At 38.4% G+C, this 26,055-nt stretch overlaps 2 protein-coding genes across 2 annotated transcripts; both read left to right on the top strand.

The window, feature by feature from the left end:
- The first annotated feature begins 845 nt into the window (after window positions 1-845).
- On the top strand, window positions 846-11,091 carry slc35f1 (solute carrier family 35 member F1). The gene is made up of 8 exons (XM_088286603.1): window positions 846-1,181; window positions 2,122-2,297; window positions 2,430-2,557; window positions 4,269-4,428; window positions 5,143-5,299; window positions 6,043-6,095; window positions 6,176-6,330; window positions 10,438-11,091. Exons 1-8 carry the CDS (start codon window positions 1,084-1,086, stop codon window positions 10,669-10,671), a joined length of 1,161 nt encoding a protein of 386 aa, XP_088142729.1. The 5' UTR covers window positions 846-1,083; the 3' UTR covers window positions 10,672-11,091.
- Window positions 11,092-16,955: 5,864 nt separating this feature from the next.
- Window positions 16,956-26,055, top strand: serinc1 (serine incorporator 1). The gene is made up of 10 exons (XM_088286355.1): window positions 16,956-17,116; window positions 17,739-17,900; window positions 20,526-20,719; window positions 21,202-21,281; window positions 22,618-22,755; window positions 22,883-23,052; window positions 23,178-23,268; window positions 24,289-24,430; window positions 24,518-24,742; window positions 25,041-26,055. Exons 1-10 carry the CDS (start codon window positions 17,078-17,080, stop codon window positions 25,177-25,179), a joined length of 1,380 nt encoding a protein of 459 aa, XP_088142481.1. The 5' UTR covers window positions 16,956-17,077; the 3' UTR covers window positions 25,180-26,055.

The following is a 26,055-nucleotide window of genomic DNA, read 5'->3' as shown; positions in this document are numbered from 1 at the left end:
GCAAACTCCACACAGGAGTGTCTAAACTCGAATTCTGCACCTTTGTATTGTGAGACAGATGTGTAACCAGTCAAACACCATGCCACCCCTCACTGGCATTTTATTTTGTTGAATATTATTTTCCAAATTCTGTGAAAACTCTTTTTAAAATGAACATGCTCGTGCTGTGTATAATGTTTTCACTAAAAAAGAGAGAGAATAGAGAATCACTTTAGAAAGTCAGTGAAGTGATGAAAATAAATCTCAGCCCTCCCATCATATTAAGACCCAAGAGAGGAAGAATTCCTGACGTCATGCTTGTGCTGAACTGGACAAGATGTTTCACCTAAGACTAGAGAAGTCAAACAGGGATACCCAAACTCATATGAGTTGACATCAAGTTGACATTCGCTAGGTAACCACATAGCCGACATTATATCATGTGACATGCTCCACTATAAACACGAAAACTGAAAATATTTTTGTCCTTTTTTTTTAAGTTGCAGAATCCAGCGTGACGTCTTCCCCCTTATATACAACACAACTTTATTCAGAAGCGCATATAACAGCTGGAGCAGGAGTCAGTTTATCCGATGGTGAGACTTCATCGCGTTTTACACTCTATTGGATTGTTTTTAACTCTGGACTGACGCAAAAATGAACATGATCTACATGCAAAGTATGGGAATTAAAAAAAGTGATTTCAAAGCCCGTTCCCCCCTACTGTATATCCTTATATAAAAACATATAACACTAAATGCACAGTAGGTAATACGGTTTGTATGCTGTGCAAAGAATATAAATATTGGAGTATGAACAAGGGCGGTTACAGTCATTTTCCTCAAGCGCCACCGGGTAAAAGGGCACCCCTAGTGGTAAAAAAATCCTGTCCACACGGATCCAAGCTCTTGTTTTGCGGCTTCGAAACATGCACTTGGAATCCTAGAAGCCGGTGTGGTCCACCTGGACATCATCTGAGCTCTTCAACGTGCAACACGGAGCTCAGGAGGCTCCTCTTTCTCCCTCTTCCTCCTTGAGGCCACTGCCTGTCTTCTTCCGCCCTCCGCGGAGCGGAATGTGCTGATCGCTCCTCTCGTTCGAGCAATGATGATTTCCGTCGTGTCCACTGTGGAGAGCCTACCCAGGGGCACGGGGACCCCGGCACCGAGCGTGTGTCAGCGGATCAGGAAGGTCTTGAGCAGGTAAGACGAGATCGCACTGGCATCCTTTCACATCCACTCCACTCTGAGCGGGGAGCGACAGCAGCCGCTCGTCACTGCGGACGCTCCTTTTGTTTCAACCTGTAACATCACCTGTCACACGTCTTTTTATTACAAAGGTTCGGCTCGTGCAACAGACGTTAACAGAGACGCGTGGCGTACACGCACGCGCGTGCGGTTCAAATGTGTTTGCACACGCAGTCTCGCCTTGTTTGGATCGTCAACCTGCACCTTTTGATTTTGAACAAAAAACCGGCCATAGTGTTTACTCGTTCATTTAATGACATGCAAACTTGGTTCGGAACACTTGCACGAGCTCAGCCTCTTGGTGAGCCCACGCGTGCACGACTACACGCAGCACAACTCCTCTCCACTTTCTTACCATCTGCTCTTTTATTCCTGACTGCTCTTGTCTGTCCTCAGGCTGTTGGACAGGCAACAAGCTGAGTTTGAGATCAGCATTTCAGGCCCGTGGCTGTGTGTGTGAGTGTGGCGCGTGGGCTCGTGCGTGCGTGTCAAGTAATTTTGGTAGACAAAAGCAAGTCTTCCTGACAAATTATTACATGCAAGCAAAGGTGAAGAGTCCTTTTAAAATAAGATGCATATAATTTTTTTAGTTATTTGGAGAAATGGGCAGTAGTTGTATGCAGAAAAGGTCGGGATATTAATAGAAATAAAGAATTTTGTTGAAGAATAATACTGCTCTTAGCATTGACATAATGAATGAAATTATGTACAACAGGCTGTGCAACCAGCCCACTACTTTATTAGTAAGACGTCACCCCTGGCAGACAATATAAATCACAAGCATTTATTTTAGAGTTCAAGTTGTTTGTACACCCCCCCCCCCTTCCCAAAAAAAGAGAGAAAAAAAAGCAATTAACCACGGGGTATGAGTGTACATGTCTTGTGTCCCCTGCAGGGACCTGCTGGTGACATTGGCCTTAGGTCAGGTCCTGTCCTTATTAATCTGTGCCATTGGCCTGACGAGCAAGTACCTGGCTGATGACTTCCACGCTAACACGCCAGTGTTCCAGAGTTTTCTCAACTACATCCTACTCTTTCTGGTCTATACCACTACGCTGGCAGTCCGGCAAGGTACACACAGAATATTCATTATACAGTAAACAGAACAGGACAATGGCTGGATGGCTGTCCCGTGTACTGTACTGTATTATTTAGCGTAATACTGCAGTGTGTGTGTGTGTGTGTGTGTGTGTGTCTCACCAGGTGAAGGAAACTTGCTGGCTATTTTGAAGCAGCGCTGGTGGAAGTACATGATTTTAGGTTTAATAGACATCGAGGCCAACTACCTGATACTAAAAGCTTACCAATACACCACACTCTCAAGTGTACAGGTATTTGTATTTGTATTGGTTGAACGTAACAATCATATTGATGTGGCATTTGCTGACCTTACTGACACAGTTTTCCAAGTAGAGAAATTCAATAATGTTCCCATTGTGTCCGGAGGAGCATCCATTTGGTGATAAGGTGATTTATAACCATGTGATAAAAGGTGCAGTATTTTTTAAAGAGGTTTTTAAGCACACTGGGTATTAAGGGGAAAGAAACATGCCGAACAAGTGTACGATTCAGCTGTATTATGTGGTCCTACTGAAGGTTAATATACTGCAACCTCAACCTCATTCAGATCACGATACGATATAGAGCAAAAGTCTTGGTCGCCATTAGATTTATTGTTTTAGCAATGCTTTATTGACTGAATGCCATGCATACATTAAAAAAAAAAAAAAGGAACCGACTTGTCAGAATCAGAATCAGAATGCCCTTTATTGTCATTGTAATCAGTGTGCAACGAGATTAGAGAGCTCCCCGCTCCAGTGCAATACAACAACAATTTATATTGTGAGTGGTAGAAGGCCAGCAGCAGCTTCTTGTCCAGATTGAATATCCTGAAGACCCTCAGGAAGTGCAGACGCTGATGGACCTTCTTTATCACTGCTGTGATGTTGTGTGTCCAGGAGTGGTCATCAGAGATCTCTACTCCCAGGAACTTGAATGTCTGAACTCTCTCCTCCCCCCACACACCTCCTCCCACCCACACACGCACACACACGGTTATAAACGGGCTTTGGTTGGTGGCGCCAAAGTTTATAAATGTATTCCAATTTTATATGAGCACCACTAATCAAATGAAAGACGTTGAGATTTCACTACGTCGCAGGCAAAGGCGGTGACTTAATTTGAGCCAATGTACAATGCTGTGAAAATGTATATATATTTTTAAGTAGTTTTCCCACTTTAAAGCTTAATCGTCAAACTGATGTGAATATCAGGCAAGGATAACAGGTAGACGTAAAATGCTGTTTTGTTTTTTTTAAATTGGCTTTAGCCTGAATTTAACAACAATGCGGGCTTTCGAGCATCAATATTTGTTTTAGGTCATGCCACAGCATTTCAAATGCATTCAAGCTTGGATTTTGACTAAGACAAACCAAACTTTCATTTTCCTTTTTTTTTCAAGCTGTTCAAAAGTAGACTTCTAAATGGGCTTTGGATCGTCATTCTGCTGTGTACTCTACCGAATTTAAGCTCGAGGTCACAAATTGATGTTTGAATATTCTACCTCAGGATTTCTAGTAAAAAAACTGAATTTATGGTACCATCAATCACAGCAAGGCCTTAAAGTCCAGAAGGACCAACGTTTTGTTTGCTAGTTTTTTCCAAAAGTAAGAGGAGCCTTACATCCTTAAATCACAAGCCCGGATAGCTTTGAATAGTTGATTTTCTTTTTCTAAATAAAATCACCATTTAAAAACTACATTTTAAGTTTACTTGGGTTATCTTTGTCTGATTATTTGGTGATCTTAAACATTAAAGTGAGGAAATAAATACTTTTTTTTATGACAGTGTATATGAGCAATACCACACATGGATTGTGCTGGCTGACACACTTGCTGTGTTTCTTCATTTTAAAGGATGCCATTTTATGTCTGACAAGCAATCATACCAATGACAATGATGCTTACATCACCAGTACTTTTACTATTTATTTAACTCTTTTTCTTTTGTTGTTGTTCTCTTTTGTGTGTCTCCTCCGCTTAGCTGTTAGACTGCTTTGTTATCCCAGTGGTCCTACTGCTGTCCTGGTTCTTTCTATTGGTGAGATACAAGTCCGTCCACATTGTGGGCACCTTACTGTGTCTTCTGGGCATTGGGTGCATGGTGGGGGCTGACATCCTACTTGGCCGGCAGAAGGGCCTCGGTGAGTACACTCACAAACACTGCCACAATTTACTCTCTTTTTTTTCCCTTTGTCAGTCATGTTTTATTTTTTTTTTCGCAGAGCTGCTGACAATATCTTGTTATTGCGCAACAGTTGGAACATTACACACTGCTGTAATTTTCTAAAACATATACACATATTGTTACTTTCAATGGTGCTAGGCTGGGCCAGCCACACCGTGTCTAGTGGCTTCCAAGAGTTTGTAGTCACTCAATATTTTCAGTCCCTACAATTTTGTTGTTGGATAATAGCAGTTTTGCACAACCACATTCGGTAAAACAGCATAAAAAGTACTTTCATTATATTGTTTGATGGCTAAGGAGGAACCTTCTGGCCTTTCAGAATTTTTTTTTCTTTTGTCAATTCTTGCATTGTTTTATGTAATGTATGTATTTCAGTAGAAAATAGTTGCTGCACATTATGCAGTTCTCCACTGTGGGACGAATAAAGGACTCACTTTGAACCTTGATATGGCCTAATTAAATTTCATCCTGGGAAAATTGACTAAAAATGAACTACCAGCCCAGGTAAAGTGAATATATATATATATATATATATATATATATATATATATATATATATATATATATATGAAGAGATATCCGAGTTAAAAAAAGGATCAATGGTAACAGAAAAAATAAAAGAATTAATTTATATGTCAATAATTTCTGCCCCTCGTTCTCCTCTGCCTAGGGGAACAAAAGCTGTTTGGTGATCTGTTAGTTCTGGGAGGATCAACTTTGTATGGGATCTCCAACGTCTGTGAGGAGTACATAGTGAAGAACCTGAGTCGCGTGGAGTTCCTGGGCATGATGGGTCTCTTTGGATCGTTTTTCAGTGGCATCCAACTGTGAGTGAATAAGAAAATCTTCTGAAACGCACTGTATTATACATTTCAGACATGCTTTAATATTTGATAAGTGACATTAGGGATCTTGTCTAAACCTAAGGTTTGAGACCAGGTGTGTCAAACTCAAATACACAGTGGGCCAAAACGTAAAACTTGAACAAAGCCGCGGGCCAATATTAAATTTTTTAAAAACAATATAAATGCTGACTTTTTATTGAAAATGCTAATTATAAGCGGTTTTATTAATGCAATACAATTTTCAGTTTATTTTCTAAAATTACTATTATCATTTTGAATGTAACTATTATTGTATTGAATGCTAGTTTTATCATTTTGAATGTGATTATTTTCATTTTGAATGATACTATTATCATTTTGAATGTTACTATTATCATATAGAATGTAAAATGGTACAGTCGTCATTTGGTATAGCCTCGCGGGCCAAATATAATTACACTGCGGGCCAAATTTGGCCCGCGGACCAGAGTTTGACACCTTGTTTTAGACTAAAACTATTTTGCTGTTAAACAAAAATACTTGATTGAATATCATTCTCTTCATTTATGTCATTTTGGAGGACACCAATCTAGTTTCAGTTGTCAGGGGCCTGACCGGGGTCCGGCCTCGACCCTCCCACCTTATTCATATAAATTGTCAGCCCGACTGACCGGCAAAAAATGGTCAGGGGTCCAGCTCTGGTATTTACATCATCTGATGCCAGGAGTCTGTCTGTTGGGTTGCAGGGCCATAATGGAACACAAGGAGCTGCTGAAGGTTCCCTGGGATTGGCAGATAGGCAGGTTTTTTCCATTTGCCTCCGCTGGAATTTCAAAATGCTCCATGTAAATGACATTTGCAAAAAATCATCTGTCACAGGTCTTCTCTATGTGGGCTTCAGTGCCTCCATGTTCAGCCTGTACAGCTTCATGCCACTGGTAATGAAGAGGACGAGTGCCGCCTCAATCAATCTCTCTCTCCTCACAGCTGACCTGTACAGTCTCTTGTGTGGCCTTTTCCTCTTTCATTACAAGGTAACAGGGTTTATGTTTACTTGCATTAATATTCATATTAATTACAGTGAGACAAGTATGTAAATTATATTTAATATGATTATAATTTCTTTTTATGTATTTTTATGTGTGCAAACCTTTTTTTTTAAGACTTTCATCTATGGAAATGTGAGCCTTCACCGAAAAATGGAAACATTATTTGTGGAGGTGATAGTGAAGGGATAGGATAATTTAGTGTTTGGTGTTGCATTTGAATTTATTCATGGGAGACATTTCTTTCGCATTATTGGTGTATTTTGAGTTGCCTGATGCAGGTGAGGTGCAAGTCTATATCAAGCCATCCCAAATGACAGTAAATTAAGGAGTGGGCTACAAATCGTTTGTCTTTTGTGTGTACATGGTTGAAGCAAATTTGCATTGAAAGCACTGAGATTCTTGCATCACCAAGAGCATGTTTTGTTATTTATTTATTTAGCATAATTGGTACAAAATGACGTTGTCATTAATTAAGATTTTAGTGACAATCGTAAAGATTTCTCATCACCCTACTTAATGAATATGGTCCCCCTGGCAATGACTGGTCCTTTAATCGTCATATCTTGGAGTTAACAACAACAAAAATTCAAGGAATCATAATATGTGGTGGTGATTTTCACATAATATTGAATGACACAATTGATTCGTCGAATGGCAAAGTTGGACGTAAAATGACCAGGGAAAAGCTTGCGCAATTTATGGAGAAGATAAGGGTGGTAGATGTATGGAGATAACATAATCCAACAAAAAGGGAATATACCGACTACTCTCACCCACATAATGTCTAATCCCGATTAGACTATATTTTTATGTTTAAAAACAACCTAGAGTTGGTGAAGAGTTGTGATATTGGACCTTGTACAATTTCAAAGGTAAATTAATGGATTGAATGAATGAATTTCTCATGTTTCAAGATAATGACGAGGTTTCCCCTGGAATCCTGTGGGACACTCTCAAAGCAGTTGTGAGGGGTAAAATTGTAAGATTATCAGATCACCTTAAGAAAGACAACCAGCACAAACTCACATGCCTTGAAGAAAAACTGTTAAAACTTCAAAAAGAACATTCTAAGAATCTGAAAAGTGAAGTAAAGTCTGAAATGAAAAAAATTAAAAAAGAAATAGACAATATTAACACCTTGGATGTACAGAAGAAATGCACCTTTATGAAACAATATTATGAGGTAGAAAGAAGATCTTTGAAGTTGCTTTCCTATAAACTAAAGAAACAACAATCGGAAAGAACAATATTAAAAATTATAAATCCCTTGAATAATAAACTGGAACTGGATCAAGAGGAAATTAAACAATGTTTCCGAAGCTACTACAGTAACCTGTACTCCCAGAATTGCATAGATAATGATGAACACAATGACTCTTTCTTAGCACAGCTAGATTTACCAACTTTGATGGATGAACATAATGATAAACTTCTTGCAGCGATAACAAAAGAGGAAATTTATTGGGCTATCAAGAGGCTAAAATGTGGCAAAATGGCAGGAGCTGATGGATTTGGTCCCGAATGGTATAAAGCAATGGAGATCCAATTGATTCCAATTTAGCTTAAAACATTTAATAGGGTCCTCAAAAAGAAGGAGACCCCAAAATCAAGGACTGAAGCAATAATATCCATAATTCCAAAGGAAGGCAAATACAAAGCCATATGTAGCAATTACCGTCCAATTAGTGTCCTAAATATTGATTATAAGTTATTTACATCTTGATTAGCTAAGCGATTCGAAGTGATTTTGCCATTATTGATACACAAATATCAGACAGGGTTTATAAAGCATAGACAGACACAAGATAGTGTCAGGAGAGTCGTAAATATTATGCAACATTCTGTTTAACAGAAACTAGAAACCTTGATTGTTGGTGTGGATGCAGAGGAAGCTTTTGACTCTGTGCGGTGGACCTAGTTATATAAAGTACTCGGCAAATGTAGATTTCATAAATCGGTAATTGAGATAATTTCGGGATTATATAATAAACCGTCTGATAGAATAAAAATTAACGGGGACCTCACAGAACCAATAGAAATGCAAATTGGAAATAGGCAGGGCTGTAATCTCTCCCCACTTTTATTTGCTTTATATATTGAACCTTTAGGTCAGTGGATAAGGCAAAGAAAATATATTAAAGGGGTTATAATTGCTGGTGAAGAGCAAAAACTTGCCTTGTTTGCAGATGATTTGTTATTGACCTTGAACCAACCCACACAAACATTACCCATAATAATAAAGACGCTCGAAGAATATGGTACTTTTCAGGTTATAAAATTAATGTAAACAAGACGCAAGTACTAACTTTAAATGATGACCCACCCCAACACATTACCCAAGGATACAAATGGAAGTGGGATGCTAAATGGTTAAGTATTTGGGTATTGAATTACATAAAGATTTCTCAAAGATGTACAATGTCAAATACAAACCCCTAAACACCAAACTACAATTGGATTTACAGCGATGGTAAACATTGCAGTTTTTAGATCTTAATTCTAGAATTGATTATATAAGAATGACCATTCTCCCTCAGATGCTGTATCTATTTCAATGTTTACCATTTTCAATACCACAAAAGCATTTTTTTAGAGTGGGACAGAATGATATAAAGATTTATATGGATGGGTAAAAAACCTAGGATTAAATATAAGACGCTACAACTGAAGAAAAACAAGGGTGGTGGAAACCTTCCAAATTTACGAGAATATTTTTATGCCGCCCAGTTGAGACCACTTGTGTGCATGTGTTCCCCGGCATACACAGCAGGATGGAAAGATCTAGAGGAGGAAACGATTATGAAAATTCCATTGAAAGCATTAATATTTGACACTAAACTGCAACAGGAGATTCATTTTAAAGAAAAATTGTCCCGTATGATGATTGAAGCCATGAATGAAACCATCAAAGTGTCCAAATTAGAGGAAGAGGCAAAAATGTATCGATGGTGTGCTTACGACTCTGCGTTTACCCCCAACAAGTATGATAATCGAAAAAGGACTAACAGACTACGACTCACTTGTCCACAAGGGGACACTTCAATCATTTGAAACGTTAAAACAAAAGCATCGGTTGATTTCTTCAGATATTTCCAGATCAGACACTATTTTAATAAGAACATTAAAAAACAAGCTGACGGGGGATTCTTACAAACATTTATGTCATTAATAAAATCTAGCTAGCCCCTAGCTAAGATAATTTCGAAATTATATGATAGCATCCTGGTGGGTAAAGATGGGAACACACTCTATGTGAAGGAGAAATGGGAAAGAAAAGGGATGATTAATATTATAGTAGAGGAGTGGGAATATATATGTCAAATACAATGGACTAGGACGGGTCAAGCACTTGGTGTGAATTTTTCTGGAAGAACACAATGAGATTTTTTGTAACACCTGCACAAAAGAAATACCAGGTAACATGCAATACATGCCGCGATGTGGTGAGGGTGGAGCCCACCATTTCCACATATTTTGGGAATGTGTTGTAATACAAGAATATTGGTTGGGCATTCATTAGCATTTGCAAAATGTATTTCACATTGTTCTTCCCTTGTCCTTTAAAGCGCTGTATCGAAGTAAAATAGATCTGCAACACATGAACAATAAGGAAAAGAAAGTGGCTTAAACCTAAGAGACCGACAATGGATGACTGGATTGATTTTGTTAAGCAGATTTTCACTATGGAGAAGATTTCCTTTGCTCTTAAACTACAACTGGACGTATTCTACATAACATGGTCCAAGTGGACCGAATATGTCAAGCCTATACGAAGTGACTTTGTTGAATTTAAACACATCCATTTTTTCTTTGTAGAACTATAGCGATGTGAAAGGTTCCTCTGCTCTTCCGATAGTTCGCCTGTTTGTTTTTTCTTTTTTGCACAAAATGGAAACGCAATAAGAAATTGTAACTCTTTTTCTTTTTACAAGTGAATATGTAATGGGCTTTTCATTAATAATAAAAAAAAAAATAAGATTTTAGAAGTTTTTATATTTTCATGTCATTGTGTTTACGATGCCTAGCCTATAATGTATGTAATGTTACAGTATTAACAATGTATCTAAAATGTGTTTTGCATGTGTGTTGCAGTTTTCTTGCCTCTATTTGCTGTCATTCTTCATCATTATCTTGGGCCTGGTGGTTTATTCCTCTGCATCCACCTATGTGGTTCAGGACCCCCGAGTCTACAAGCAGTTCAGGAACACAGGCAACCAGCGCCCCACTGATCGCCTCCAGCCCAGTCAGCGAGTTTTAGAGCCATCTGTAGCATACACCAACTTGGGACCCGAGTCAGGAGAGGAACCTACTTTACGTGTAATTTAGGATGGAATATTAGATTGTTGACTGTGGTGGATATGTGAGATGCAAACTAATGTTTGGTCCTCAGTTATGTACAAAGAGCTGTCTCCAGTCTGTTGAACAGACTAAAACTGGGTGATCTCTTTGATTTTATGATTTATTTGGGATAAGAACAAGAGGAATAAGCTTCAGCATGCCATGACAAATCCTACACAAACGTGTACCTGAAAGAGACTGAAAATGATTAATTCCGGACTAGTCTCTACAGTGGTCAACGTAAATTATGAATGATGTACATAGTTGCTGCAGTCTTATATTCTCTTTCATTTTAGCTCTTTGAATACCGTACTGTTTGTGCTTCATAAGCGTCCATGAATTGTGTTCTCGTTTGTGTATTTTATTTTTTTTTTACACTTTGCAGTAAAGCCATCTCTTCAAAAAAAACTACACGGTATTGATCAATGATTTGAGCACTTAACTACTTATAGCTACAAATGGAAATAAAACTTGGTACCGTACAGTAAATTCCTTTTATTCATTTACAACTGAAGTTTTGGTTCACACAAATGCCCGTGATTTGTAAAGTATAGTAAACATTACTACTAAAAAAAATAATCCTGAAATAAAACAGAATTTGTTGTGTTGTCACTTTACATCTGTACCAAAATATGATATGCAATTTTGTACATCATCTTGTGACCAATCAGATTTATAGTGGATTTTTTTATGCCAAATAATTAGAAATATGTCATTTCACTGAAAGAGAACTTGTTTTTATGCATATTTTAATATCTCTACAGCAAAGAAGTCAGATCAATGTAGAGTTGCAAGAACTCTGCAGCTGATAGGAAAAAAAACTTCAAACGAGAGTTTTTAAATCCTTCTCGTGGCGTATTACCTTTCAATTAGCTGCATCCAATGAAAAAGCAGTACTTCAACGTTAGTTTATTAAGTTTTGGTTGTTTTTTTTTGTACGTGGAACAAAGGACCAACAGAAATGTTTTTCTCTAAAAAGAAGTTCTAATGTGTGGCTTTTTGTGACATCTACACTACTGTACTTTCTAAATAGTTTTATATTTTTGTATCGCTGAGTAGTTTGGATAAGTTTAAGGTTTTGGATCATTTGTTGATATTACACCGACTGGTGTCTACAGTGACCTAATCTGCACTTTGATCTTTTGTATGTATATCTGACTTGTTAATGTTTTTCCTTATTTTAACTTTAATTGAATGTTACAAAATATTATTATTAGTATGATTATTATTATTACTATTACTACTGCACTACATTACATTACAATACATTCTAATATATTATATTATATTATATTATATTATATTATATTATATTATATTATATTATATTATATTATATTATATTATATTATATTATATTATATTATATTATATTATATTATATTAATTATATATTTATACATTTATATATATACACACACACATATATATATATATATATATATATATATATTATAATAATGATTATTATTATTATTACGCAAAGACAAATATAAAAGTAAAAGTAAAAAACAATTGTTAAATTGTGATTTTATTTATTAAGGGGAAAAAATTTTAAATCTGCCTGGTCCTGTGTGGAAAAAACTACTTACTAACTACAATAACTGGTTGGCCACCCACAGCAACAATAACCGAAATTAAGCAAATTTTCTATACCATAAATTATATTGGAGCCAGAAGTAGACATGGCACGAAAGTTGAAAAGTATAAAAGTCTTTCTGTAGAAATATTCAAAGTAAAAACAAAACCAAAACAAAAAAAAATACGTAAGAAAGCTGACATCCTCACTCAGAAAAAGCTTGACATAAGCTTGTCTCACGAAGAAAGCTTGACATACTGACAATGCGTTATTGAGTAACTGGAGCGTGAATACTCTAATTTCAAACCTATATGTCGTAATAAAGGACCATAGCAACTGCATAGCAACTGAGACATCAAGATACATCAAGGAACAACAAGTCACAACAATTTTGGCCCACTCTTACTTGCAGAATTGCTTCAATTCAGTAAAGGATTTTTTTTTACATGAATGGCATTTTTAAAGTTATGGCCCATCATTTCAATCAGATTCAAGTCTAGACTTTGACTAGGCCTTCATTCTTCTTTTTTTTTCAAGCCATTCGGAAGTTGACTTGCTGCTGTGTTTTCATTGTGATGCAGAACCCAAATAAGTTTAAGCTATTAGTCACAAACTGATGGAAAAACATTCTCCGTCAGGATTTCCTGGTAAAGTGCCTATTTCATGGTTATATCATTCAAAACAAGCCATCCAGGCCCTGAATTAGCAAAGCAGCCCCCAGAAAATCACACAACCACACGACCACATTTGACTGTTGGTATTTTTCAGAAATTCCAAAAAGCTAAACTTTTGTAATGCCAGTCCACAAAATACTCCCCCTTAAGTCTTGTGAATTATTCAAATGTGTTTTGTAAAAGTAAGATGAGTATTTGTTCTTTTTGGTGAGCAGTGGGTTTTGCCTTGGAACTCTTCTAACTTCCTGGATGAATCATCACTGCACTCTTGGGTTGATTTTTGTAGGCTGCCACTCCTGGGAAGGTTCACCGCTGATCCATGCTTTCTCCATCCCCATCCCGACTGATAGATGTCAGTTGCTTTTTTCTCATCTTGGATTTCTTGGGATCATGGCATTTTAATGGAGCTTTCTGAGACCTTTTGGCTGACTTCATTTTGTCGGATTCTTCGATGATTTCTTGATGAATAGGTCCGGAGGTAATTGGTCTTGAGTGCTGTCTGAAAATTAACCGAAATATGTTTTAGCCGTAATATATTCATGGGTTGCAAGTGCTTTTTCACACAGGACCAGGTAATTGAGAAAAAGAAAATCCATAGTAAATCAAATCTTTTAAACTTTGTATTTTATGTTTGTCCTACTTATGTTATCTTTGTCTGATCTTGTTTGATAGTCTTAAACAATAAAGTGGGGAAATTATGCAAAAAGTGGAAAACTTTTTCAAGACACTGTTGGCCTACATGCCTGGCAGACAAACTATGACTCCTCCTTGCCTTGTGGCGGCCCCTTTAGTCTTATCAACATTCATGGCATCATGGTCAAGTGTAGATTATAAAATTAAAAAAATGTAACTGCAGGGCGGCACCACCCCGTCTGGTTAGCACGATGGCCTCACAGTGAGAGACAGCAGTGGTCGTGCGTTCGATCCCGGCTCTGCCCTTCCTGTGTAGTTTCCATGTTCTCCCCGTGCTTACGTGGGTTTCTTCCGGGTACTCCGGTTTCCTCCCACATTCCAAAAAAAAAACATGCATGGCAGGACGATTGAACACTCTAAATTGCCTCTAGTTATGAGTGTGAGTGTGAATGGTTCTTCGTCTCTGTGTGCCCTGCAATTGGCTGGCAACGGGTTCAGGGTGTCCCCCGCCTACTGCCCGAATATAGCTGGGATAGGCTCCATCACCCCCCGCGAAACCTAGTGAGGAGAAGCGGTACAGATGATGGATGGATGGATGGAACTGCTGGGTCCCTACAGTATTTTTTTCCACTTAGAAAATACATACCAAAGGCTGGACTGAATCCCATAGAAGTTTGATACTTGCCCAGTGGGCATCTGATGTCAATTCAACACCAATATGACATCAGTTGAATGATTTTGATGTTATAATGATGTTGATCTGACATCAGATGCCCACGGGTCATAGGTGAAAGAATCACTGAAATAAATTTACAAACATAATGCGCATAATGTTACAGTGGCTTAACATATACACATTTTAGTTAACTTTTATCCAATACACGTTAGTTCAGTAAATATTTAGTAACATTTATCTTTAAGTGCTGGATTATTGTTAAAACTGAGTATGTTAGAATGGGTTAATATTGGATATGCTTTTAAGGTATAAATTCGGCCTACATTTTTTTTTAATGAACATGAGCGATTATGATCATAGGCTCATCTAGCCTATTTTTGTGAGAACGGAAGTATCCCTAAAAGGAATCCAAGGATCCCCTAAACTGAGATATTATTTGAGTTTTTCTGTTTTTTTTTGTTTTTTTTGTTTTTTTTAAAGTTGCTATATGTATAAACGTGTTGAAACCATGAAGCACTTGCTTGAAAGGTAATATTATAACAACATAAACAAAGTCTCCCCCAACTCCCCCCACCCTCCATCAAACAATGGTTTCTTCCACCCCTCTTATGAGCTAAGTTCTGTGCTTTTCAGTCAAATGGGATGGTGGTGTGATCTAAATTGACCAAAGTGGCTTGGATCCGGATGTCTTTCAAAATCCTGAACTTCTAACTCACGTTAACAACGTGTTATTATCATTGCGTCCTTTTTTCACTCCTTCAAATCCAAGATCATTGTGTTGGTAAATTAGCAAAATTGGCTGACGTAATTTCTAATTAGGAATCGTTACATCACTGCAGCAATACTGTCCTTTTTTTAACCTATCCATCGATTATCTGATCCGTTTATCCTCACAGACGCCAGAGCCTATCACAGCTGTTTACAACTGGTTGCCAGCCAATCGCAGGGCACACAGACGAACTACCACAGACACTCATGAGAAAAGCTTTTGCCTTGTGAATGAGACCAAGGTGCTACTGAGCAGCTAACTGACTTGATGACCATAGTCATTGAAACTCCTTTTTCGTGTGCGCGTGTGCATACGTGTAGATGCGCGTGTTTGTCCGCGCGCGTGTACGTGTGTGTACAGACAGCCTCATCATTGTTTTTGAGAAACAAAAAAAGGTTCTGGTAATAGTATTACACCAAATGGGGTAACTATTGAGAACAGGGATGGGATAGAATATATACATATAGGACCATACAAGCGGTGTTTTAAGTGGAAAAAAAGAAGTGCCGGTACTCCCATTAGTCGAGGTAAATTATTAATAAATATATATATATATATATATATATATATATATATATATATATATATATATATATGCGTGTATATACATATATATATACATATATATATATATATATATACATACACAAATATTGTTGATATTGTGTTTTGTTATAAACCCAAAATATATAAAAACGTTGATAAACGTTCAATATAGATTTTCCACAAAAAATGGGGTTCCCCCAAAAAACCCTCCTTAAACAATTATATATATAGCAGAAATCCCTTTATTGTCATTGTACTCAAGTGTGCAACGAGATTAGAGCTCCCCTCTCCAGTGCAATACAACAATAATTCAGATAGATATATAATATATATATATGGCGGCAAGTTGGCCGACTGGTTAGCACGATGGCCTCACAGTGAGAGACAGCATCTGGTGTGGGTTCTATCCCGGCTCCGGCCATCATGTGTGGAGTTTGCATGTTCTCCCCGTGCTTGCGTGGGTTTCCTCCGGGTACTCCGGTTTCCTCCCACATTCCAAAAATTATGCATGGTAGGCCGATTGAACACTCTTAATTGCCCCTAGATATGAGTGTGAGCGCGGATGGTTGTTCGTCTCTGTGTGCCCTGCATGGCTGCCAACCAGTTCAGAGTGTCCACCGCCTACTGCCCAAAGATAGCTGGGATACGCTCCAGCACCCCCCGCGACCCTAGTGAGGAGAAGCGGTACCGAAGATGGATGGATGGATGGATATATATATATATATATATATATATATATATATTTATATATATATATATATATATATATATATATATATATATATATATATATACACATTTTAATATTGAAAACAATTTTGGAAATAAATCCGCAAATGATGCTTAACTGAAGTCGAGGAAACTTTAATTCTGACGCAAGCCAAATAAGGAAAATGGTATAGAAAATAAATAAATAAATGAAGTAGTTTTTAGGGTGCTATATTGTATTCGTATTCAATGGGCATTTTGTAGCACTACTTGCTTTGGATTTCAATGCATTTTTAAATCAGTTTTTATGTCCTTTATTTATTTATTTTTTTATTTTTCAAATTGGTTTCCTAAAAAGTGCACTGTACCAATAACACACTTAATTGTCCCCCCTTCCTTTTAAAAAAGAAACAGAAAACTAACATTAAAAAAACAACTGAAAACGCACGCACACACAATACGACTTTTACATACATTTGCACTTAACCTTGATCTACATATGTACAAATTAACAAATATTATACATGTATATAATGACAAAACAATTCGAGAATTTAAATCTATTTTTCTTTCAAAACGCGTCCACGTAGGAAAAACACGCCAGACCCTGAAGAAAGTAACGCTAAAAAAGATAACCTGGAGTGCGAATTTGCTCCTCTAGAAGGCAGCAACATAACTTGTGTACAATTGTGAAACGGCACGAAGGATAGAAGAAGAGTAATCAAACTACTGTTCAGTAAAATCATCCATTTTCTGTTTAGGTACTCGCGGCCATCTCCGTATCCGAGTGGGAAAGAGTAAAGACCATCATGGGAGCAGTTCTGGGGTTGTGCTCCATGGCGAGCTGGGTACGTAACACGTTTATTACCAATGATAACGTTACAGAGTTAATCGCTTTTGTTGTTTTTCTCCTTCTCATTTGGTGGCATGACTGCGCAATACCAAAAACGAAGGCCGTGTGATTGTTACAGTGACGTAGATCCACACTTCTTACAATGTAGTACATTTTATGTAATAGGATGTAAACGTTAAATATATTTTAAGACTTATGTTTTTAGTCGCATCTTCGCTATCTTGTGTCGTATGTTCATGAAATACAAAGCCAAATAAAGTCTCGTCGATTTATATTAACGTATAAAGTCAGTTTAAACGAGCCTAGAACCTTGAGTAGTGTCCATGTTAGTACAGAACAAACCGCTTTATTTTTTCATGTTATTTTTGTTCTGCGCCGTGAACGGTAAACATGCAGCGGTGGTGGTGTCAACAAAACAGGCTGCGATGAGGTTAGCCATTGCGACACAGCAACCATGTAAACACGAGTCCAATTTTACCACGGTAGTCTGCAACATTTGAGCCCCAGCCCGATATGCAATTACATTGCGACCTTATCACCACCCTGTCATCTGAGTTATGGCTGTATCGTGCTGGAATATCATCTTTAGTGACCTATTTTCTCCTTGGTCTGTACAGATCCCGTGTCTGTGCGGCAGCGCCCCCTGTCTGCTTTGTCGCTGCTGCCCCAGTGGAAATAACTCGACGGTGACTCGGCTCATATACGCCTTCTTCCTTCTAATGGGAGTGGGGATCGCCTGCATCATGCTGATGCCCGGCATGGAGGGGCATTTGAAGAAGGTAATGTGTGTGTGAGTGTGTGGAGTTTGCATGTTCTCCCTGTGCCTGCGTGGGTTTCCTCCGGGTGCTCTAGTTTCCCCTCACATTCCAAAAACATGCATGGTAAGTTGATTGGACACCCTGAATTGCTCCGAGGTGTGTTTGAGTGCGGATGGTTGTTCGTCTTTGTGTGCCCTGCGATTGGCTGGTAACCGGTCCACGGTGTATCCCGCCTACCGCAGGTAGATAGCTGAGTTAGGCTCGCGACCCTCGTGAGGGGAAGAGGCTCAGATAATAGATGGATTTATTATTTATATTTTGCTGTTCTTGGCGATGCAACACTTTAAAATTTTCAGATACCTGAAATAGGACTGGGCAATATGACCTAAAATCAATATTGCGATAAATTAGGCAGTTTTACCTCGATAACGATAAATGCGCGATAAATTCCCCCTGAGAACCAAAATAAATGCAGGAAATGCATATTAACTGCTTTTTTTATTGACCAACTGGTACACATTGCTTTCAATGAAAAATAGAAGTACAAAAATCATTTGAATAAACATTCAAACTAGCTTGCTTTGCGTGACTTGAACAATGTCACAAAGAACAGGAGAAAAAGGGTACCTCTCACAAAATCTTTTTATGTAAATATATTGTGCCGAGATGCTGTACTTCCATTTGCAAAGGCCTAGATTTGTGTAAAGGTATCGTGTAAACAATCTAAATAATGCCATGTGCAAAGGCGCTAGTCGCCTGTAAACAAAATGCTAAATAAAATGGAAAAAAATGTCAATGGAATGCCAGTGCCAAATAAACAAGTGTGCTTCATCAGGAAAATGTGCCGTCTCGAGTACTCCGGTGCGCAGTCGCCACTTGTCGTCTATGTAATGCACAGTCAGGCTCAAACAGGGATCCATGTTGCGACTCGACCACAAGTCGGATGTGGATGCAAAATGCTTGACATGTCTCCGCTCCCGTCCCGATGTTGTCCATATCGGAAGTGCTGTTTGCGGCAAATATTTTTGTACCTCTTGTCGGCTACTTTCATGAGGCGTTTAAATCCTGTCCGCTCCATTGTAACAAGAGGAGCTCTATCTTTAGCTATGTGCTCGGCTATCGCGTCCACCTCTGAGACGTTCTCTCGTATGGTGTCGCCTCCATTATGGGCTGTTGTCACTTGTCCAAACTTGCTCCTCACTTTGAACTTTTAGCACAAGCTCCAAGTCAACAGCATGGTTGTGTTGTGGGTGGTGAAAAAGAAAAGGTTGGACGCGCTGTTTCAGGTGCTTACGATGCACTTTGTAGTTCATGTTTTTTTGCTTAAACATCGTCTTTATGGAACCCAAAACATTTCCAAACGACAGATGTCCACTTTATTTTCGGGACAAGCGCGACAGGAACAATTTCAACTAACGTTACTTCGTCCGCAGCCGTGTCAGCCGCTTCAGGATTTGAATCGCCAGCTACGAACGCGTCTTGTTTACATTCTTGTTCAGAAGGGAGGAGTCACGTGACTACACGCGCTGGAGCCGTCTTAAAGGGGCATGAGCATCGCCGCAGACAGAAAAGACTTCTTTTTCTTTTTTTTTTTTTAGACACCGAATTTACCGACATGGGCAAAATGATGTCGGTCATTCTAATAAATTTCGGTAACGGTAAATTTTCGGTTTATCGCCCAGCCCTAACCTGAAAAATGTATTCCAAATAGGGCTGCACCACTTTTTTCAGATTACCGCAATTTATAACCACTCATGGATGATCGTTATTAGGAAGCTTAAAAATCTGATTGAAATTTCAGTCCCTGAAAGGTAAATTTTATTAGATTTCTGTAGTCCTCCATAAAAAGCAGACTTACTATCTTTGTCCGGAATAAAAATAAAACATTTATCCATTTCTTGACATGTTACGGACGGATAGTAACTGAATCTCAATTCGTATGTTTGCACTTTTTTTGCTCTGTCAATTTAAAATACTGTCCTGTTTTTGGATTATGGAAATCAAAACTTTGATTTTGTGTGATTTTTTTATTGATCAAACGACAAAATAAACGGCAGATTGATTATTAAAATAATAGTTAGTTTTAGCCCTAAAAATGTGTTTTATTTGTTCAAGTATTGTTAAAAAACAAACTGTTCTGATGGAGGCATAACCTTTTACAGTAATAACTCATCATTACAACATGACAAGACTGACAGACTAAAGAACCTTGATGCAAACCGCTGCCGCTGAGCACCTTTACAACAATTTACATACTTGTATATGTGTGTAATTACAGTGCTGTGAAAAAAGTATTTACCTCGATTAAATTTTTTTTTTTGCATATCACATGTTATTGCTCAGTTGGCAAACCAATTTTACTCTCTCTCTCAAGTAATACAAAATGCCGTTTTCAAATTATAATTTTATCCATGACAATATGAAGGGGAAAAATCAAATTGTGCTATAAGTCTCAGCAACTACTTTTGAGTAAATCACGCCCATATGTGTCCTGATTATGTATGTGATATGGTTTTGAGTTGCAATTTTTTCTTTTTCTTTCTTACTGCTTGCACTGTATTTTTTTGTGTTGAGTTTGCCTAGTGCACTTCATAAATAAATGAATTGATTACAATCTTAACTCCCTTTGTTCATCTATTCCTTTAGATTCCAGGTTTCTGTGAGGGAGGAACGGGTTCATCCATTCCTGGCGTGGAGGGTCATGTGAACTGTGATGTGCTTGTCGGCTACAAGGCTGTCTACCGCGTTTGCTTCGGCATGGCCATGTTTTTCCTTCTATTTTCTCTGCTAATGATCAAAGTCAAGAGCAGCAGAGACCCCCGAGCTGGACTGCATAATGGGTGAGACCAGACACACAAATAAGGATGTACAAGGTGTGTCCTTAAAGTTCCTGGACTGGTGCCATAAAAGATGTATTTCCACTCCAAAAGTACAACTTTTTCTTTTTCAAGTAATCCCCGGGAGTCTTCTTTACAATGGCTTTATGCATTCCTGGAATTTCTTTTGCGACAATCCTCCACAGCGCTGTCAGCACAGAAACCAAATGAAATCCCAATTTTAAAAAAGTAATTTTAAAGAATCTGCAATTATGGAGAGCTGCTGGATCCATACGGACGTGTACTTTAGATCTTTTGTGACACGCCTCACCATATATTGCTCACAGATGCATGTATCTCTTTGTCCTGTGGTGGACTGTTATTATGATCATTGTAGATTGCGTTCCACCTTTAGTTACTGGTAATTAGAATAACATTTCTATTGTTTATATATTGTATTGTATTTAGAAGAGTGCAAGAATTCTCAAATTAATTTTCCTTTGCAGGTTTTGGTTCTTCAAGTTTGCAGCAGCTGTTGCCATCACCGTTGGATCTTTTTTCATCGCAGAGGGTCCTTTTACGACTGGTAACTTACCAGTATATCCACTTTCTGCAGCTTTGGGTGTCTTTTACCATGACAGACAGTATAACACATCTTAATTGGTCAATATTATTATTATCGTGAATACTTATCTACATTTTATCAATAGTTATTTTTTTTACCCATCTAATTCTGCTCTACAAACACAAATGTATACATTTACATTTATTGAACATAGAAACATAGTAGTAGTTGGTACTTAGTCAATGCGCAGTTCGTGTTGGTGACTTTAATAATGAAATATGAGAACTAGCAAGTGAATGGCCATAGCCATACCCAAATAGACAAGTATGAATTGTTTATAATAGACATCACATTAATGCAGATTGCATTGAAATATTTGAGGTTTTGTCATAATTAACATTGCACCAATTCCTGGCACAGTAGCGTCTCGTAAATATTGCCCGTCAAAAATGACGCATTTCCAAATATTGGTACTTGGGTGACAAAAAACATGATGCGCATGTTCTAAATACAAAGATAAAGGGTTCAAGTGTCTGTGTCTCTATGGGTTGTGTTGGACCAACGTGGTTGCATACGCTCCCTAGGCCTGTTCAGTACAATCCTATCCAGTTAAATCAATCATCGCACATTCTTTGCGCATCAGTTTCATTTATTCACATGACGAATATCTTCAACACGATAAATAAATAAGTCTGGATGTTCACTTGCGTCCTAAACTAACACCATTTGCTTTTACTCAAGTGCTTGCGCATTTACAAAATTTGTTTTTATTTTATCACAAGTATTATTAATATTCATTTAATTGATATTGAATTGGGGGGGCGGGGTTTGGGCCTTTCTTTCATGGACCCCCCCCCCCCCCTCCCCTTTTTTTTTTTTTAAACCTAACCCCCCACCAATTTGCATTTTAAGCCGTGGATACTCTCATCCTCCACCCCAATGTTTTTTTCATGATTTGTATTTTGAACCGTGTGCCATATTCAACATTTTTCCCTTTCTGCCACAACCCAAGACGAGCAAAATTGTTCCTTATTCAGATCTCCAACACTCGTGTCTCTTATATCGCCCAGTTGGTTCTTGCGTCTACAGTCTTTTTTTTAAAATGTACTTTTTAAGCCTAATGGTGGTGCATAAAACATATTATTGCAAAGATTTTTGACTTGACTTTCGCTTTAATTTATTAAGAAACAGGGATCTCTTCAAAGCATGCATGCTTGAACTTCAATGAAATGTGAGCAATATGAGCTCATAGGTTATGGCAATTGTCAACCCGATAATATTGTCCTCACGGCCCATTTTGTGTTTTGGCGCTCTATTTCGGAAACCCTAATTCCTCTTCTGATCCTATTGTTTGCAGTGTGGTTTTACATCGGTATGGCAGGTGCATTCTGCTTCATCCTCATCCAGTTAGTTTTACTCATTGACTTTGCCCATTCCTGGAACGAGTCCTGGGTCGAGAAGATGGAGGAAGGCAATTCACGCTGCTGGTATGCAGGTATGGCCCTCGATCTAATAGAAAGGCTTTTAAACAACATTTCATAGCTGGGAGACAAAAGCCACAAAAAGGTCTAACTTAGCCGTTATGTGGGGATGTACGTGATGACTTTCTGGTATGTTCGCAGCCTTGCTGTCAGTCACTGCGCTCAACTACGTGTTGTCTCTGGTGGCTGTGGTCTTGTTCTACGTCTATTACACCCATTCTGATGGATGCACTGAGAACAAGGTCTTCATCAGCATCAACATGTTGCTCTGCCTCGGTGCATCTGTAATTTCCGTCCTGCCTCAGATCCAGGTAACAATCTCCAAGTTTCCTTCCAAACACTTAGATTTCGTGGCGATTTAAATCTTCACCCTGACAGGATACAGATATTGAATGAGTTTTTCTTACTGATGCCTGTTTTGTGTGTGTGAATGAAGGAGTCCCAGCCCAGGTCCGGCCTACTGCAGTCCTCCCTGGTCACCCTGTACACGATGTACTTGACCTGGTCAGCGATGACAAACGAGCCTGGTAAGAGTTGCAGCACAATTTACATAATACTATAATATTGTTATTTTAGATGTAATGTAGTCTTTAATATATGCGAAACAGCCTGACCCCCGCTTGTGCTGTATAGTGTTAGTGTTACCCCGTGTGCACCTGGCAGCCCCCACAATGGGTACTTGCAGAGCTGTTGTAAAATGTGACATTATAATTTTCTAGGAACATTGTCGAAGTGGACATTTAGAATATGTGAACAATGGGAGAGATTTTTTAAGATAAGGCTGCCCGTTAATAAGTACCACATTGTAATTAGGGAGAAATAATTTTGGGGTTCTGTTTTTCAAATATTGCAAATGGATCGCTCACGCTATGGTATTGACAAAATAAACCGCATGAAAATCATCTGTGAAGGTTATGAATTATTTTCAATGTTTGTCCTTTGACGGGAAAGTTGCCCCTTCCAATATGGCCGCCACGTAGGCATGAAGGTTTGCATACTGTTTTGTGATTATTATGCATTACGAACAAACTGCAATGGACCAATCAGAAGCCAGTATTTTTGGGTCATGGCGATTGTTTCTAGAAAATCTTGTGGATTCCTGGCCTAATCTTAGCTCAAAGATGTAGAATTGTTCAAATGACTATGAAATTAGTCAAAAGGAACTGTCAGCTTTGTACTTATACCCGTATGTCAGGAATTCTGTGTGTGCGTATATGCAACAACAGTCTTGAGTGGTCGTTTTGCTATATTTTGAGGTCACAACTGACTCTTTTGTTGAGTTCCTTTGACATTATCCAGTATATGATCACTTCAAGTTTATTTCATGAAAATGAAACTTTTTAATTGATGAAAGGGGGAGAAGTTTGAACTTTTGAACCATTGCCTTGCATTTTGGAATCTATGTGTGCAAGTTCCAACTGATTTTACAAAACGGTTCACAAATGCTCGTTAACTGCTGAAAATAAATAATGACATACACATCATGCTTTATTATTTTTATGATCACCGATTACCATAACAAGCCATTTCCAATTCTTGTTTCACAGATAGGAAGTGCAACCCGAGCCTTCTGAATATTATTGGGCTGAACACCACCACCCCTGCGACTGGGGACCATGTGGTCCAGTGGTGGGACGCTCAAGGCCTTGTGGGATTGATCCTCTTCCTAATGTGTGTCCTTTACTCCAGGTATGGAAACAGTTGAGCTCTTCAAATTTACGCACCCCTCCCCTCTCTGTGCGGACTTTCACCATTTACCTCTCTCTTGTCCCGCAGTATCCGGAACTCATCCAACGCCCAGGTGAACAAATTGACTCTGGCGAGTGATGAGTCCGCTCTGATCGAAGACAGGCCCCAGGCTGAGAGCTTTGAGGAAGGGGGTGGGGCGAACCGCGCTGTGGATAATGAGATGGAAGGCGTCACCTATTCCTATTCCTTCTTCCATTTCATGCTGTTCTTGGCTTCGCTCTACATCATGATGACGCTTACTAATTGGTACAGGTAAGCAGTGCGGAATAGCTAGGATGGAAGAAGGTTATAACTCATAAAAACTAACGAAATAAATTAAAATTGAAAAAGCGACTTTTCGTTTACAAAATAAAATGTGATGCCGTCCAAAAATAGTATAGATAAATTGTCCATTAAAACGAATAAAAAAAATCAACTTCAGATAAATAAAAACTAACAAACCTGTTCTTAAAACATGTAAAAAATTTCGATACAAATGTAATGAGAACTCCCTCAATGTTATAAACTTGATTCAGTCCTATTTGACTTCATTTTGTGTTCACTCCTTTAGCCCCGACTCCAACTACGAAGCCATGACGAGCAAGTGGCCATCTGTGTGGGTCAAGGTTTCCTCCAGCTGGATCTGCATCGCTCTCTACGTGTGGACGCTGGTGGCGCCACTGGTCCTGGTCAACAGGGACTTTGACTGAACCACTCATTGTCCCCACCGCTTGCACATACGTAGTCATTCTCAGCTTCACCTGTGTTTTGTGTCAGCATCAAGATCCGGTTGGTGTGATTCAGCTGTTTGGTAGATGGGATTTTATTTACGCTTTTAAAACTTATTACCAGCCTAGTTCCATTTGCTTGTTACTATGTCTTAGTGTGTTGTTGTAGTTGCCGTTGTAAATACGTTACCTGTATGTTTCCCAGTCCATTCTATTAAAATTCGTGCATGCTTTTTCCTTTAAAATGTTAGGTGACAGCTGCTCACAAATTTGAGTGACGTAATCAGCATACTATACATTATATGGACAAATGTGGCCATTAAACCTGAAAGAGAATTTGTTCCGTCATGCTGGAACTAAAAAAATAACCTTTTCCAAATCGTTCCCTTTAGGGAAATACACTGAAATATTTTGCTGAAGAACGACTTTTAAGAGTCAAGCCAGGGATTATTGAAAGATGTGTCCCAATATATTTGTCCATATACTGTGTTTCATTCAAGCACGTCACACACAGACGAATTGTGTTGTGGAAATAAGCAGGTCTGCAGCGTTGGCGCTGACTGAGTCAATGTAGGAGGTCATTTCTCATCTCAGGGCAGCTGTGAGATTAATCCAATGTATCTAATGCCTCCACACAGAACACATTCCTGATTCTGTTGGGTGTGAATAGTGCTACCTTTTGACTTATAATTTTTGAAGAGGGTTTTGGCAGTCACAATTGTTTCCGCACTCTGCACTTGTATGGTATTATGGCTATAACGTCTGCTTTCATTCAAATATGACTTTTGAAATGTTAAGTGTATTGTAACTTTAATAAAACAAAAAGCTGAACAGAAAAAATGAAGTACTCAAATCAAA

This window comes from Idiotropiscis lumnitzeri, chromosome 21 (assembly GCF_059441095.1).
Source record: "Idiotropiscis lumnitzeri isolate Australia: NSW breed Sydney's pygmy pipehorse chromosome 21, RoL_Ilum_1.0, whole genome shotgun sequence".
Lineage (NCBI taxonomy): Eukaryota > Metazoa > Chordata > Actinopteri > Syngnathiformes > Syngnathidae > Idiotropiscis > Idiotropiscis lumnitzeri.
Note: the sequence above shows the minus strand (reverse complement) of the source record. Positions and strands in the feature narration are given on the sequence as shown.

Bases quoted from the DNA above. Each gene is read 5' to 3' on its own strand.
- serinc1 (XM_088286355.1), top strand. From the start codon at position 17,078: ATGGGAGCAGTTCTGGGGTTGTGCTCCATGGCGAGCTGG. The intron at 17,901-20,525 runs GTAATGTGTGTG...CTATTCCTTTAG, and splicing joins TGGAGGGGCATTTGAAGAAG to ATTCCAGGTTTCTGTGAGGG. The intron at 24,743-25,040 runs GTAAGCAGTGCG...TCACTCCTTTAG, and splicing joins ACGCTTACTAATTGGTACAG to CCCCGACTCCAACTACGAAG.
- slc35f1 (XM_088286603.1), top strand. From the start codon at position 1,084: ATGATGATTTCCGTCGTGTCCACTGTGGAGAGCCTACCCAGGGGCACG. The intron at 4,429-5,142 runs GTGAGTACACTC...TCCTCTGCCTAG, and splicing joins TGGCCGGCAGAAGGGCCTCG to GGGAACAAAAGCTGTTTGGT. The intron at 6,096-6,175 runs GCAGGTTTTTTC...CATCTGTCACAG, and splicing joins TCCCTGGGATTGGCAGATAG to GTCTTCTCTATGTGGGCTTC.